Source organism: Pan paniscus, chromosome 14, assembly GCF_029289425.2.
Source record: "Pan paniscus chromosome 14, NHGRI_mPanPan1-v2.0_pri, whole genome shotgun sequence".
NCBI classification, from domain to species: domain Eukaryota; kingdom Metazoa; phylum Chordata; class Mammalia; order Primates; family Hominidae; genus Pan; species Pan paniscus.
Window position 1 is genome coordinate 54,155,269 of NC_073263.2, and position 17,350 is coordinate 54,172,618.

Genomic DNA, 17,350 nt, shown 5'->3' on the forward strand with positions numbered 1-17,350 from the left:
CTAAGCCTCTCACTGCCCAGGGCTTGTGGGCCGGCCGTGGCTCTGAGGGCGGGGCCGCCAAGCCCACGCCCACCCAGAACTCGCGCTGGCCCGCAAGCGCTGCGGGCAGCCCCGGTTCCCGCCCGAGCCTCTCCCTCCACATTTCCCGGCAAGCTGAGGGAGCCGGCTCTGGCCTTGGCCAGCCCAGAAAGGGGCTCCCACAGTGCAGCGGTGGGCTAAAGGGATCCTCAAGCACGGCCAGAGTGGGCACCAAGGCCGAGGAGGCGCCCAGAGCGAGTGAGGGCTGCAAGGGCTGCCAGCACGCTGTCACCTCTTAAAGAGACCCATTATGAAAAAGTAGTGGGGAGGATGTACTTAAAAAAAAAAGTATCTCCGCCAGGCGTGGTGGCTCAGGCCTGTAATCCCAGCACTTTGGGAGGCGGAGGCAGGTGGATCAGGAGGTCAGGAGATCCAGACCATCCTGGCTAACACGGTGAAACCCTGTCTCTACTAAAAATACAAAAAAAAAAAAAAAAAAAAAAAAAAAAAAAAAAAAAAGCCGGGCGTGGTGGTGAGCACCTGTGGTCCCAGCTACTCAGGAGGCTGAGGCAGGAGAATGGTGTGAACCTGGGAGGCAGAGCTTGCAGTGACCCGGGATCACACCACTGCACTCCATCCTGGGCAACACAGCGAGACTCTGTCTCAAAAAAATAATGATAATAAAAATAAAAAATTTTGTTCACATCACTCTTATATGTAAATTAAATTCTAGCAAACCGATGCCTTTGTAGTGCTCCTTGGGGAGTTCAATATATAAAATAAATTTATGCATGCTTTGGAACACAGCTTTCTTCTCTCCAATTTCCTCAATGCAGTAAAAGGAGATTAAAAATCAGAAATTGAGAAAAATTCCTCAAATGAATGAGATTGGAAGGAGCTAAGAAAACCTTCGTACAAAACCCACCTAGAAGAAGACTACTGTGAAGTAAGAGTAGAAGGAGAGAAACTCTGAGCTCAACTTCAGCATATGCAGTAAAGAAGAGAGTCCTGGGGCAGCTGTTAGGAAATTAACGAGAGCTGCGTTCAGACTAGAAAGGCAAGTTGCAACTCTTACTAAACCTCTGGCCAAACAGTGAGGCTGGTAAAACACACAGGAGAGGAAACAGTCCAGCAGGAGAGGGCCTCTGAAGTGACTGGAGGGCTTAGGAGGGAAATAACCAAGGTGCCCTCGAGGAAATTTCAGACTTCATAAAAGATAGAAAGAGGAGAGAAATAGTCCAGGCATGGTGGCTCACGCCTGAAATCCTAGCACTTTGAGAGGAGTTATTCACTGGGGAACCAATTGTAGTTCTTTCTAATCCTCTTTCCCTCCAAACCTGCTTTGCTGAAAGCTGCAGGAAAGGAAGTGTGTGACAAAAAATGGAAAACTTCAGTGTGGATCAGATGATGTCAACCCATAGTCGATTCATGTTAGTTTGTCATGTGGAAGCAGTGATTTTAAGACCGACTGATTAAAAACAAATATTCCTAAGTGTATCTGGGAGATGCAGTTTATTTGTTAATTAAAAAGCTTTTTTCTCAGTCTCTTAAATTATGGCTTTCATGTAATAAGAATATTTTTAGTGAAAAGTTATTTTCCTTTCAAATCACAGACCTTTTAAAAAGACTTAATTTGAACAAGTACTTTCATTTGGCACTTCTCCTGTTTCTAAACTTAGGAAATCCATAATAACATTTGACAGAAACTATGTTTTCAATTTATCTTTGACATCTGTCCCACTCCATTTTGCTTTGTGACTTCTTTATTCAATAATAAATTATCTTAGAAAAAAAAGAATGTAGAGCAAAACTACAAGGAGATGAAAAATATAGGAAATGTTAATACAAAAAGGATCAGTCCAGGAAGGCCCAAAACACCAATTGAACAGGAATTCCAGAGTCAGAGAACAGAGTCAGAGGCAGGAAGGAGATAATGGAGGAAATATTTCTTCAAGCTAAAGAGAGACAAGAATCATTTATTTAAAAGGAGCCATTGGCTCCCTCTCCCTCTCCCCCTCTCCCTCCCCCTCCCCTTTGCACGGTCTCCCTCTCCCCTTTGCACGGTCTCCCTCTGATGCCAAGCGAAGGCTGGACTGTACTGCCGCCACCTCGACTCACTGCAACCTCCCTGCCTGATTCTCCTGCCTCAGCCTGCCCAGTGCCTGGGATTGCAGGCGCCCGCCGCCACACCTGACTGGTTTTCGTAGAGATGGGGTTTCGCCGTGTTGGCCAGGCTGGTCTCCAGCTCCTGACCACAAGTGATCTTCCAGCCTCGGCCTCCCAAGGTGCCGGGATTGCAGATGGAGTCTCGCTCACTCAGTACTCAATGTTGCCCAGGCTGGAGTGCAGTGGCGTGATCTCGGCTCGCTACAACCTCCACCTCCCAGCCGCCTGCCTTGGCCTCCCAAAGTGCCGAGATTGCAGCCTCTGCCCGGCCGCCACCCCATCTAGGAAGTGAGGAGCGTCTCTGCCTGGCTGCCCATCGTCTGGGATGTCAGGAGCCCCTTTGCCTGGCCGCCCAGCCTGGGAAGTGAGGAGTGCCTCTTCCTGGCCGTCATCCCGTGTAGGAAGTGAGGAGCGTCTCTGCCCGGCCACCCATCGTCTGGGATGTGGGGAGCGCCTCTGCCCCGCCGCCCCATCTGAGATGTGAAGAGCGCCTCTGCCCAGCCGTGACCCCATCTGGGAACTGAGGAGTGTCTCTGCCCCACCGCCACCCCATCTGGGAGATGAGGAGCGTCTCTGACTGGCCGCCCCATCTGAGAAGTGAGGAGCCCCTCCGCCTGGCAGCCGCCCCATCTGGGAAGTGAGGAGCCCCTCCGCCCGGCAGCCGCCCCATCTGGGAGGTGGGGGGCAGCCCCCGCCCGGCCAGCCGCCCCGTCCGGGAGGTGGGGGGCAGGCCCTGCCCGGCCGCCACCCCGTCTGGGAGGTGGGGGGCGCCTCTTCCCAGCCGCTCTGTCTGGGAAGTGAGGAGCCCCTCTGCCGGGCCGCCACCCCGTCTGGGAGGTGTACCCAACAGCTCATTGAGAACGGGCCATGATGATGATGGTGCTTTTGTCGAATAGAAAAGGGGGAAATGTGGGGAAAAGAAAGAGAGATCAGATTGTTACTGTGTCTGTGTAGAAAGAAGTAGACATAGGAGACTCCATTTTGTTCTGTACTAAGAAAAATTCTTCTGCCTTGGGATGCTGTTAATCTATAACCTTACCCCCAACCCCGTGCTCTCTGAAACATGTGCTGTGTCCACTAAGGGTTAAATGGATTAAGGGCGGTGCAAGATGTGCTTTGTTAAACAGATGCTTGAAGGCAGCATACTCTTTAAGAGTCATCACCACTCCCTAATCTCAAGTACCCAGGGACACAAACACTGTGGAAGGCGGCAGGGCCCTCTGCCTAGGAAAACCAGAGACCTTTGTTCACATGTTTATCTGCTGACCTTCACTCCACTATTGTCCTATGACCCTGCCAAATCCCCCTCTCCGAGAAACACCCAAGAATGATCAATAAATACTAAAAGAATTAAAAAAAAATGAGCCATTGAAAGCTAATGGAACTAATATAAAAACATCCACACCAGAAAATACCAGTGAAAAGAAAATTTGAAATGTTTCCAGAGAGCAAAAGAAATTCCATTTACTATAGTGGACAATAGTAGTTACAGTTATAGCTTTCTTGTTTGCTTTTTTCTCTCCTTTCTTCCAGTAAGAATGTCTGTCCTGCCGTCCTCCCTCCCTTCCTCCCTTCTCCTTCTTTTCTTTCTCTCTATATGTCATTCAGATGGGACTATGAATTTCAGGACCACCCCAACCCAGGCCACAGGGAGAAGCCCAGAACCCACACATGACTAATCAGAGAATCCCACTTTCTGGTTACAGTGATTAGCTCAGAATGGGCATGGCACCAAAAAGGGCTCACTCCAAGCCCTCCCCAGGATTTTCATGTGTTAATGGGGAAGTTGGTCTCTTTCCTTTGGGGTTATGTGGCCACAGGAATGTTGGCTACAGCTGCATGTAGTTGTCTTTCTTGCAGAGGAAGCTTGTTGCAGTAGTACAGAATGAGCCAAACATACAGAAAGAAATACAGACAAACAGAGTCACAAGACATGGAAGAAAACCCCAGTGGCACCATTTGAACTACTCAGCCATACTTGAGGCCAGCTCCACCTCTGGACTTTCCAGGGATAAGTCACCAAATTCCATACTTTGCTGAAGGCAGTTGAGTTGTTTCTGTAGTATGCACCTGCAAAGAAATGAAAATCAGATTGGCATCAAGACTTCTCGTCAGCCACACGGAACAAAAGAAGATAACACAGAGAATTCTTCAAAGTTCTGTGTGAACTTTGAACCTAGAATTCTATATCCATTCACTATTATTCTAGTGCGAGGGCAAAATAAAGAGATATTTAGAATGTGTAATGACTCAGAAAGTGTTCCATTCACAGAAGTTTTCTGAAAGAATTTCTTGGGAATGAATTGTAGCAACAAGAAAAAATGGATTCAAGATGTAAGACTATGGAATATGCAAAATAATGTTGAGCAAAGTCATCAGCAAAAGTTGTGATTAATCTAAATAAACATGATGCATAGTACAAATTTAGTTCCACAGTAGTCTGGAACTAAACTTCTGAATTACTATGTCATTGGAGAGAATGGTGGGATGGAAATGCTGTTAGTGTCTAAGAGTTTCATATCATTAGGGAGAAGCTACAGATAGTAAATCTAGGCATGAATAGCAAATTTAAATTTTATTCATTTGTCAAAAATTTGTCAAAACGACAACTACTAAAAAAATAGAAATAGGATGTGTAATTTCCAAACCAATAAAGGGGGAAAATCCCAATCCAATAAAAAAGGCAAATAAGGGGAAAAAATAAATAACAAAACACATGGAAAGAGAAAGCATAAAACAAGCTGTCAGGAATAAATCCAGACACAACAGGGATCATAGTAAGTGTGTGAGTATGTCAAATGCTGGAGTGTGAGCATTATGAAGGCAGGGATTGTAATTGTTTGTTCACTGCTGAGTCCTTCAATTAATATTTGTTGAATGAATGAATGGATAGATGTTCTAAGATTTGATATTCAACAATCCTTTTTAATAAACAGATCTTGGCTTTGCAGATGCTGCCAGGAACCCCATACTATCAGCCATGGTCAACCCCACCGTGTTCTTCAACATGGCTGTCAATAATGAGCCCTTGTGTCACGTCTCCTTTGAGCTGTATGCAGACAAGTTTCCAAAGACAGCAGAAAACTTTCATGCTCTGAGCACTGGAGAGAAAGGATTTGGTTACAAGGGTTTCTGCTTTTACAGAATTATTCCAGGGTTTGTGTGGTTTATGTGTCAGGGCAGTGACTTCACACACCATAATGGCACTGGTGGCAAGTCCATCTATGGAGAGAAATTTGATGACGAGAACTTCATCCTGAAGCATACAGGTCCTGAACCCTCACATCCCCAAACCAATTACTTGTCCATGGCAAATGCTGGACCCAACACAAATGGTTCCCAGTTTTTCATCTGCACTGCCAAGACTGAGTGGTTGGATGGCACACATGTGGTCTTTGGCAAGGTGAAAGAAGGCATCAATATTGTGGAGGCCATGGAGCGCTTTGGATCTAGGAATGGCAAGACCAGCAAGATCACCATTGTTGACTGTGGACAACTCTAATGAATTTGACTTGTGTTTTTTCTTTTTAAGATGGAGTTTCACTCTTGTTTCCCAGGCTAGCGTACAATGGTGTCATCTCCACTCACTGCAAGGTCTGCCCCCGGGTTCAAGTGATTCTCCTGCCTCAGCCTCCCGAATAGCTGGGATTATAGGCACACGCCACCACGCCTGGCTAATTTTGTAATTTTAGTAGAGATGCGGTTTCACCATTTTGGCCAGGCTGGTCTCAAACTCCTAACCTCAGGCGATCCACCCACCTCGGCCACCCAAAGTGCTGGGATTAAAGGAATGAGCCACCATGCCTGGCCAACTTGTGTTTTTTCTTAACCACCACGCCATTCCTTCTGTAGCTCAGGAGAGCACCCCTCCACCGCATTTGCTTGTAGTATCCTAGAATCTTTGTGCTCTCGCTGCAGTTCCCTTTGGGTTCCATGTTTTCCTTATTCCTTTCCACGTCTAGCTGGATTGCAGAGTTAAGTTTATGGTTATGAAATAAAAAGTAAATAACAACAACAACAAAAAAAACAGATTTTTTTTTTTTTTTTTTTGAGACAGAGTCTCACTCCACCCAGGCTGGAGTGCAGTGGCATAATCTCAGATCACTGCAACCTCTGCACCTCTGCCTCCTGGGTTCAAGCGATTCTCCTGCCTCAGGCTCCTGAGTAGCTGGGACTACAGGCATGTGCCACCATGCCTGGCTAATTTCTGTATTTTTAGTAGAGATGGGGTTTAGCCATGTTGGCCAGGCTGGTCTCAAACTCCTGATCTCAGGTGATTCACCCACCTCGGACTCCCAAAGTTCTGGGATTACAGGTGTAAGCCACCATGCCTGGCCTAAAAAACAGATCTAAATCAAATAAACAACCCACACATACCACATGCACACACATTAAGGTTGGAAATAAAGAGATGGGAAAATATTTCCCAGGAAAAGTTTGACAAAAAGAGCAAGTATGGTCATTTTGGTATCAGATGAAACAATGTCAAGGTCAAATGCATTAAACCAAATCAAGAACAATATTTTATATAACCTGGCTAGGAAGTGCAAGCAAATCAACTGACAAATAGTTGGATCCTATAAGATAGGTCAGTAAGATGGCTAGGCACAAAATTAATCTCCACAAATTAATAGCTTCTCTATATACTATAAATAACTAAGAAAACAAGAGGGATAAAAGATTCAAATCATATTCACAACAATAAAATGCACAAAACACCAAGAATACTGATATGATAACCCTAACAAGAAATGGGCAAGAGCAATAATGAAAAAAACTATAAAATGATGACGACAACATTATTATAAAAACCAAGAATTGAACCCTGAAAACAGAGACACAGCCAAAATGGAATTACTCAACATTGTAAAGATGACAGTGCTCCCCAAGGCAGTCTTTGGAGTCACTGCCATCCAAATAAAACCCCCAGAATTTGGTAAACATATACTAAAATTAATCTGGGGGAGAAAAAGCATAAGAATAACTGGGAAACATTTTGATAATAGTGGAGGAGAGGCTTGCCCTACCAGATATCAAAATATGGTCCTCAAGTTTAAGAATTAAACTTGTGCAAAAAGTGACAGATTAGTAATACAGAATAGAGGATCCAGAAACACAAATCAATTTATGGCACTTTAGTTTTTGATGAAAATGGCATTTCAGGTAGTGGGAGGTGATGTTCAGAACAATGTTGGGAAAAGTACCTATTCATTTTGAAAAATAAAGTTGGAATTTAACCTTGTGCCAACACAAAAATAAATGGGTGAGGTATTAAAAAGCTAATCATAAAACCTAAACTTTAAAATATTGGAAAAATAGGAGATTTAAGAAAAATTATACTGAAATGGAGAAAGCCTTCTTATGTAAGACACAGATTAAAAAAAACAGAAAAGAAAAAATGGGTAGATTTGACTACACAAAACAAAACAAAACAAAACAAAATCCAAGACACAAAAATTCTCTGTGGGAGGTAGTATTTGCAAGATATAAAATACACAAAGGATTAATGTATATTATACTTAAAGAACTCTCATAAATCAACAGACAATCAAAAAAAATGAACAAGGGACGTGAATAAGCAATTCACAGTAGAAGAAATACAAAAGTCAATATATATGTGAAAAACACTCAACATTATTAATAAAAGGGAAATGCAAATTAAAATAAGAATGTGACATCAATTTTTATCCACACTAAGATTGAACACAAATTTTAAATGATAGAAACCATTCAATAATATCACATATATATCAGTAAGCTTTTTGGTTGTAGGTAGCATAAACACATGATTTAAACTGCCTTGAAGAGTTAGTGAATTTGTTATTTGACATAACCAAATGTCTACAGATATGGCCACTTCCTGGTGTGGTACCTTCAGTGACTTATAATGACCTTTCTTTATTGCTCTGCCAAACTTCATCCTAAGGCCGTAACTCTTAAGAGTGGCAAAAGGGTTAAGCCTGTTCCAGATACCACATCCAGTCCTGAAAAGTTTCACAAGAAGAGGGGATCTTTTCTCTTGTGACTCTTTTAGGAGTAAGGAAACCTTTCTAGAAGTTTCCCCAGGCACATTTTCCTTCATGGTTCATTAGCCCAGAATTGGGTCACATTTCCCTCCCTAAACCCATCTCTGGAAAGGGAAATGGGCTTATCCTTATCACGTGGATAAGGAGGCATCCACCATGACCGCTTTAACAAGGGCATGGGGAAATTGGTACTCTTACTCGCTACTGAATTGGTTCAGCCCATCGGTATCTTCCAAAATTCAAAATTTGTACATTCTTTGAATTATCACTCCAAGGCATCTCTATAGCTGCAGAAATACTGGCATGTTGCATCAGAAACATTTACAAGGGTATTCACCACAATGATGCTTATCTTAAAAATTGGATATCCTCTGAATACGCATCTATAATGGAATGGTACATTCACACAGTGCGATATAAGCAGCAGTTTCAAAAACTCTTTAAGGCATAAGTGAAAAAATCAAGTTATAAAACTGTTACATTTATGTTATAAACACACTTAGAGATAACTATTTGCATACAAATGCATAGAGAAGGCACTCAAAGGATACATGCCTTACTTTCAAGGAGGAAAGTCAGGATGTGGGGTATGTAGATGATTCTTATTATTTATTTGATTTTTTAGTCTTATCATAGTGGCTTAGGCCATAAAGACATTTATTGTATTGACATTTATGTATCTTACATAAAAGTCTGGAGGTAGGTGTTTCATTGTATGCGTGTGTGGCAAGGCAGTGATATTACTAAAGACCCCAGCTCTTTTTATCTGCTCAGCCATTCTTAGCATATTGGCTTAAACAAACATTTTTATTGATACACATATTTGTACATATTTATGGAGTATATGTGATATTTTGTCACATGCATAGACTGTGTAATGATCAAGTCGGGTATTTGGGGTCTCCATCACCTCCACTATTTCTCATTTCTATACGTTGGGAACATTTCAAGTCCTCTCTTCTAGCTATTTTTAAATAGAATACATTGTTGTTAACTACAGTTGCCCACTCTGCTATCAAAGATTAGAACTTATTTTTTCTATCTAACTGTATATTTATACTCCTTAAGCATGTTGGCTTTTTACTCAGGTTTATTACAAAGGGTCCCAAACTTTCTGGTCTGTAGTACCCTTAGTGTCTCAGTGATTTTTTTTTAATGGTGCCACTAGGCCAAAATAAATACCTAAAATTTATGTTTATTGGGTAATTATTAATAGGTCCAAACAATTTAGTAGATATTCATGACCTAATAATTTAGTAGCCATTTGAAAAAAATAATACACGCAAATTGAAAGACAAAGTATTTTCATTTCATTGGTAAATAACTGTAATTATTTACTAATGGGATCCATAATTCTGATGGGCACTATACAACTTCTTGAACTTTACTGCTATCCTCAACTCCCATTGCATTTTCATTTTTGCACAGTACTTTAAAAAAATTACAACTGCTGAAAACCGCATTTCACAAAGATATGCTATCAAAAGGAATTTAGTGCAATCTAATATTGAAAGTATGAACTGTCTGGATCTAGCAGTTTTCATGATGCTTGATATGTTATCACTGTTTTTAAAATTTTCCCCTGCAAATTTACATTGTGATGCCTCTGGAGTTCACTGTAGCATTCCAGGGTGCCTCAGTGCATGGTTTGGGAATTGCAGGTTTATCATCTTGTAGCTGCAGGATGGTTGTCTCAGCTCCAAGCATGCATCTCTGTACAACAATATTCATGGAGGAAGAAGGTACAAGCTTTCTTCTTACTTCTTTCTTTCCATTTCAAATTTATTGCAATAGAATTTCATGTAACAAAGTTCACCTATTTTGAGTATATGGCCAGATAAGTTTTGACAAATGTATACATCTGTATAATCTTCACTACAATCAAGATACAGAAGACTTTCATCACCCCAAGAAGTCCTTTTGAGCCCTTTTCCGGTCAATCTCCCCACCATCCCCCAGTGACTAGTGATCTGCTTCCTATCACTATAGATTAAATTGATCTTTTCTAGGTTTTCATAGAAATTAGACACAAAGTATGGACTCAGGTGCTGCATACTAATTCTAAGACTCATCTATGTGGTTGCATGTATCAGTAGTTCACTCCTTTTCTTGCTGAGTAGTAGTCTGTTGTTTGACTATACCACCATTTGTCATCCATTCACCTGCAGGCAGACATTTGAGTTGTTTGCAGTTTAGGGCTGTGATATGGTTTAGCTCTGACCCCACACAAATCTCATCTTGAACTGTAGCTCCCATAAACCCCACTGTCATGGGAGGGACCCAGTGGGAGGTAATTGAATCACCAGGGCAGGTTTTCCCATGTTGTTCTCGTGATAGTGAATAAGTCTCAGGAGATCTGATGGTTTTATAAAGGGCAGCTCCCCTGCACACACACGCTTGCCTGCCATCATGTAAGATGTGCCTTTGCTCCTCCTTTGCCTTCCATCATGATTGTGAGGCCTCCCCAGCCATGTGGAACTGTGAGTCCATTAAAACTGTTTTTCTTTACAAATTACTCAGTCTCAGGTATTTTTTTATAGCAGTAGTGAGAGGTGAAAACGTGCTGGCAGCCCTTGCTCACTCTCAGCACCTCCTCGGCCTCGGCGTCCGCTCTGGCCACGCTTGAGGAGCCCTTCAGCCCACCGCTGCACTGTGGGAGCCCCTCTCTGGGCTGGCTGAGGCTGGAGCCGGCTCCCTCTGCTTGCTGGGAGGTGTGGAGGAAGAGGTGCTGGCGGGAACCCGGGCTGCATGCGGCACTCGAGTTCCGGGTGGGCCTGGGCTCTGCGGCCCCTCACTCGGAGTGGCTGGCCGGTGCTGCTGGCCCCGGGCAGTGGAGGGCTTAGCACCCGGGCCAGCAGCTGCAGAGGGGGTGCCGGGTCCCCCAGCACTGCCGGCAGGACCACACCAGGCTCGAATTCTTGTGGGGCCTCAGCTGCCTCCCTATGGGGCAGGGTTCAGGACCTGCAGCCTGCCATGCCCGAGCACCCCCGCAGTGGGCTCCCACGCAGCCCGAGCCTCCCTGATGGGCGCCACCCCCTGCTCCACGTCACCCGGTCCCATGGACTGCCCAAGAGCTGAGGAGTGCAGGCGGGAGGTGCGGGAGTGGCAGGCAGCTCCACCCACAGCCCTGGTGCAGGATCCACCAGGGGAAGCCAGCTGGGCTCCTGAGTTGGGTGTGGACTTGGAGAACCTTTATGTCTAGCTAAAAGATTGTAAATACACCAAACAGCACTCTGTGTCTAGCTCAAGTTTTGTAAAGGCACCAATCAGCACCCTGTCAAAACAGATCAATCAGCTCTCTGTAAAATGGACCAATCAGCAGCATGTGGGTGGGGCCAGATAAGGGAATAAAAGCAGGCTGCAGAGCCAGCCCCGGCAACTGGCTTGGGTCTTCTTCCACAGTGGAGACTTTGCTCTTTAGCTCTTTGCAGTAAATCTTGATGCTGCTCACTATTTGGGTGCGCACTGTCTTTTTGAGCTGTAACACTCAAGGGGAAAGTCTGCAGCTTCACTCCTGAGACTAGCAAGACCATGAACTCTCCAGGAAAAATAAACAGCTGCGGATGTGCCGCTGTAAGAGCTGTAGCATTCGCCGGGAAGGTCTGCAGCTTCAGTCCTGAAGCCAGCGAGATCATGAACCTACCAGAAGGAAGAAACTCAACACGTCCGAACATTAGAAGGAACAAACTCCGGACACACTATCTTTAAGAACTGTAATACTCATCGCGAGGGTCCGTGGCTTCATTCTTGAAGTCAGTGAGACCAAAAACCCGCCAATTTCGGACACAGTACGAAAATGGACTAATACGGGCTGGTATGAGTAAAGCTGCCCTGAACACTCAGGGACAAGTCTTTGTGTGCATGTATGTTTTTATTTGTTTTGGATGATGTCTTTCTCTCTTTGTAGAGGGCAAAATTATTTCTAAAATCCCCGTACCAGACTTTCACTTATGTATCATTGGCCAGTCCTGTCACCCTCTAATCTCCAAACCAATTACTAAAAAGGGAAATGGAGTCACATTGGAGCAATCCCTTGACATCCTTTGGGGTTGGGGGATTGAGGTCCTCGCAGGAGCGAGTTGCCTCCCTGAATAGTCAGCCTTACCAACACAGGAAAAAGGAAGGAGTAATTTTTGGGTATGCAGCCATCCGTGTCTGTCACATTACTTTACCCGTGAGTATTTTTACTACAGAATATAGTAGTAGCATTATTTACATTTCACAGTGAGAGTCTTTTCTCTGACATAAAGGTGCTTAAGCAGATCCATTGCCAAGAGGTATTCAACAATAGTCGTAGGAATAAGCAGGGAAGAGACAAACATAAAGTTGACAGAAAGAGAATTGCTCTGGGGAATATGATATGAGGGCACAAGCATCATATGGAGAGAATTTTACCAACTGGCTGCCAGATGTGGGCCTGCCCTGGGCTGAGGCACAGCTGGTCTGCCCTACAGTAAATCAGATGTGGGAGGCAAGTGCCATCTGGCACCTAAACTTGGCAGAGCCTGGAAAGACAAGTGAACTCACGTGTGAAGCGCTTATTATTATGGATGAACATGAGCAGAGCTCTGGCACCAGCAGCAGGGCGAGCAGTCTCCTTCCCCTAGGGTCTTAGGTCTCATCTGCTGCTGCTGCCACAGCGCGGCCAGCCGAGGGACTCCCTGGCCCTCAGCACCTCTTCTCTGGTCGAGGCTGACTGTGCTTTACTTATGAGTAGCTAAGGAGTTTGGCCCTTTAATTTCAGCCCTGATTTAGCATTTCTGCCCTTTCTCACTTCTCCTTCCCTTGTACACTCTTCCTAAGAGTTTGTTTCCCTTCTTTGCTAAGCTTCTCAAGTGCAGGGACCAGATCTTGCATATTGTATTCGCTGTTTCTGCTCCTGGCATTCTGCCTTGCACAAAGTAGGTGCTCAACAAGGCATTGCAAAAATGTCTTCGCCACAGATAAAGACCAGAGGGAAGTATTGTGAAAGTGGTATTTCCACCCTCCACTGTTTGCATCTATTTCCAAATACCGGTTGATTGGTAACATCTAAGACGGATCACAGCAAATATTGTACATGTTTAGTGCACAATTCGGTTAACATTGCCCTAAAAGATTCTGTTAACCATAATTCTGATATATCCACTACTAAGAATCGTAAAATGTTCGAGCTGAAAGGCACTCTAGAGGTGAGCATTTAAGAGGCCCAGAGATTTGAAGGCCTTGCACAAGGCCATATTGGAAACAGAACAGAACGGTTATCTATAACCCACCTTATTCCTGCAAGAATTTAAACTGGGTTTTAAGGATAAGTAAAATATAAGCCAGCAAAATTACAATTAGGAACAAAAGAACATAACTTAAAAATGAGCTTGAGAGTAAGATCAAAATAGAAATACATACCAAAAAGGGAGCCTGCAACAGGTTAGCCCCAAACTTGGCTCTAAACATCTATATATCAAAACAGGAAAAGAAACGTGGTTACGTACAACTTTCATGATGTGCATGAAAGTAAAACAGACCAGTAGCTCCTAGAAGTCTAATCACTGTTGGTACCAGTACTTGACAGGCATCAGCCATGAAAAGAGCTCCGTGGGTGGCCGGGCGCGGTGGCTCACGCCTGTAATCCCAGCACTTTGGGAGGCCGAGGTGGGTGGATCACAATGTCAGGAGATTGAGACCATCCTGGCTCACACGGTGAAACCCGGTCTCTACTAAAAATACAAAAAATTAGCTGGAGGTGGTGGCGGGCACCTGTAGTCCCAGCTACTCCGGAGGCTGAGGCAGGAGAATGGTGTGAACCCGGGAGGCGGAGCTTGCAATGAGCCAAGATCGCGCCACTGCACTCCAGCCTGGGCGACGTAGCGAGACTCCGTCTCAAAAAAAAACAACAAAAAACAAAACTCCGTGGGTTATAACAAAGGTCCTCAACAGCATCCCAGTGATGCACAGAAAAAGCATCCCTTAGTGCAGGGATGGTAGCTGATGGCAACTAAGCAAAGCTCATTCTGGAAAAAGCACTCTATGTGGGCGTAGGGGAGAACTGAGAACCAAATCCAGGATTACCAGTCGTAGAAAAAAAGTTTGCCAAATTGAGATGTGAAAGAATTGAACTCAGAATTCTGTGACATCAGGAGTACAATAATAATTACTGTTCTTAATTCTGACCCAGAGGCACTGTAGGCTCCAAAGTATTTTCTGAATCATCTAAGAGATTTTTTTTAAGTTCAATCTGGTTTCATATTAATTTAGAACTTAATTAGCTACTATCATCTGTTCTAGCTGTTATTTCATATGTTTGTTTTATTCCCTTCAATTAGATTGTCATTTTCTTGAGGGCTGGGGTCTGCATATAGGGAAAGTGCCAACTTACTTGACAAATGTAGCATGAATCCCCTAAAGTTGACTGTAGAGGTGAAATCTCTGCATGAGGAAGGACAGCCGGACTTTTTAGCCCTGATTCTTTTGAGCTCTTTGTGAATTTCTGTTTCTATCATGAAAATAGGAGGTGGTACTGCTTTCTCCACTAATACCATCTCTTATTCCAGTCCCTTAATATCCCATGGCAGATTTGAGCCTAATTTTGAATATTAAATAACACCTTATAAAGAGGCCTAAAATAATAAGAGGAAAATAAATACAGCATGTGAAACTACAGAATCTAGCTTACAACCATTACCAACAATGACTAACATCAACATCAACAGGTACTGACAATATAATATAAGTATTTGGAACCCAGATCTGGAGCCAAACTATTTGGGTTCAAATCCTAATTCTACCATTTACTAGCTGTTTAACTTTGGACAGGTTACTTAACCTCTCTGTGCCTCATTTTTCTCATCTTTAAAAAGATAACTGTACTTATCTCGCAGAGGTATTGTGAGGGTTAAATGAACACTTATAATAGTGCTTGAACATAGTAAATATATATTGGCTATTCATATTATAACTAGGCACTTTTTATAAGCCACACACTTTATATATAATATTTGTTAATTTAATCTTCACATGATGCTCTACTTCAGTAGTTCTCAAATTTTTGGTTTGTAACACTCTTGAAAATTATTGAAAACTCTGAAGAACTTTTGTTTATGAATGTTTTATGTATATATACTTACTGTATTAAAATTAAAACTGTGAGATTCTTAAAAATATTAATAACTAATTTAAAATGATGAGCCCAATGCATATTAACAAAATAATATAATTACTACAAAAAATAAGTATCTTTTCAAAACAATTTTATGAGAAATGGGCATTATTTTACATTTTTACGAATTTCTTTAGTGTCTGGCTGAATAGAAGATAATTGGATTCTCATAATTGCTCCTGTATTCAAGCTGTTGCAATATGTTGTTTTGGTTTAAGTATATAAAGAAAATCCATTATCATATAGACATGTAGTTGGAAAAGGGAAGAGTATTTTATTAGCCTTTCATTTAATTGTGGCCCTCTTTGTGATCCGCTATACCAAAACTTTACAAGTGGTAGTATTTTACAGGTTAGTGGCCCTGGAATCTGAAACCAGATCAATGAACTTTTCATCCCTTGTTACATTGGTCTGTCTTGCACTTTAAACAGATCATTTACCTATGCATGACTTTGTGACATCATCCACTGTCCACTGGGAAAATACTGATTCACTGAGTCATGTAGATCAACTAAATTTAGAAACATTAACATTTGTTAGTATTATTACCAGCAGAGAGCTCTGTCTTTTCTTTCTTTCTTTCCTTATCTCTCTCCCTCCCTCTCTCTTTCTCTTTCTCTCTTTCTTTTTGAGATTGGGTTTTGCCATGTTACCCAGGCTGATCTCAAAATCCTAGGCTCAAGTGATCCCTTCGCCTCGGCCTCCCAGAGTGTTAGGATTACAGGTATGAGCCACTATACCCAGCTGGGCTAGTGCTTTTCCTTGAGACAACCATAGTGCTTCTGAACACAGCAGAAATGTTCTCTGCATACTGTCCATTTTGTCACACAGAATATTAGCGTTAAAAAGACATATACTCAATGGTTGAGATTTAATGAAAGTAATACTTATTACTGATTCATCAAGGTCATTCTTAAGGACTTTTTTCTGTAAGTGCAAGAAATCCAGTGATTAGTAGTGTGGCACTCTTATTTTGATTGGTGCTAGGGCACCAGTAGTAGTTTCACCCACTCTTTCTTTTGTATCATCAGAGCAAATGTCAACCCAGTGAAAAAGGCAAATAACATAGTAGTATTATGAAAATTGTTTTATCCTAGTGGACCTTCCAGAAGATTCTAAAGAATCTCCAGAAGTCCAATGATTGTACTTTGAGAAACACTGCTTTAACCTTCTACCTCCTCAGGGTTACTGCAAGCCCATCCAGAATCTTTTACATCCAGACCTAATAGACTGAGAACTAGTCCCGTCTCAAATCTACCCAAAAGCCACTGTATTAGTCAGTTCTCACACTGCTACAAAGATACTGCCCGAGACTAGGTAATTCGTAAAGAAAAGAGGTTTAACTGACTCACAGTTCTGCATGCCCAGGGAAGCCTCAGGAGACTTACTATCATGGCAGTAAGGGGAAGCAGGCACGGCTTACATGGCAGCAGGCGAGAGTGTGTAGGAAGCAAAGAGAGAAGATCTCCTTATAAAACCATCAGATCTCATGAGAACTCACTCACCATCATGAGAACAGCATGGGGGAAACCGCCCCCATGATCTAATCACCTCCCACCAGGTCTCTCCCTCAACACCTAGGGATTACAATTCAAGATAAAATTTGGGTGGGGACACAAAGCCAAACCATATCAGCCATAATCTGAATTCCCCTTTTCTGTCTCTTCCTTAGATTATTTGGTGCTTGAAAGGATAAGGCCCTTCAAAGTGAAAAGAGATCATGTTTACTCACAGGAGCATGGCCATATTAGACTGGGTGTGAACATCATATAGTCAACATCCATAAAGAGGTGCCTACAGGCAGTGCCAGGGAGGATGCTCATTTATGTTGTCAGCGCCCTCTTAGAGACAGATCCTGGCCTAGCGCCAAGCCCGTTGTAACATAAACACTGCCCTGTAAGGGTTGTTCTTGTACTCTCCACATCAGCAAAATGGGAATGGTGGCGCCAACACTAAAGTGGTCTTTGGAGAAGAGATGGGCTTTCAGAGACATCATCTATCATCC

General features: G+C 43.0%; 1 protein-coding gene and 1 long non-coding RNA gene across 2 annotated transcripts in view; both read left to right on the forward strand.

Moving 5' to 3' along the window:
- Positions 1 to 17,350, forward strand: part of LOC129393643 (uncharacterized) — a 74,227-nt gene that overhangs the window by 36,309 nt on the left and 20,568 nt on the right. The window lies entirely within an intron of this gene.
- LOC100983955 (peptidyl-prolyl cis-trans isomerase A-like) lies at positions 5,165 to 6,443 on the forward strand. The gene has a single exon (XM_034936767.2). It carries the CDS (start codon positions 5,165 to 5,167, stop codon positions 5,684 to 5,686), a length of 522 nt encoding a protein of 173 aa, XP_034792658.1. The 3' UTR covers positions 5,687 to 6,443.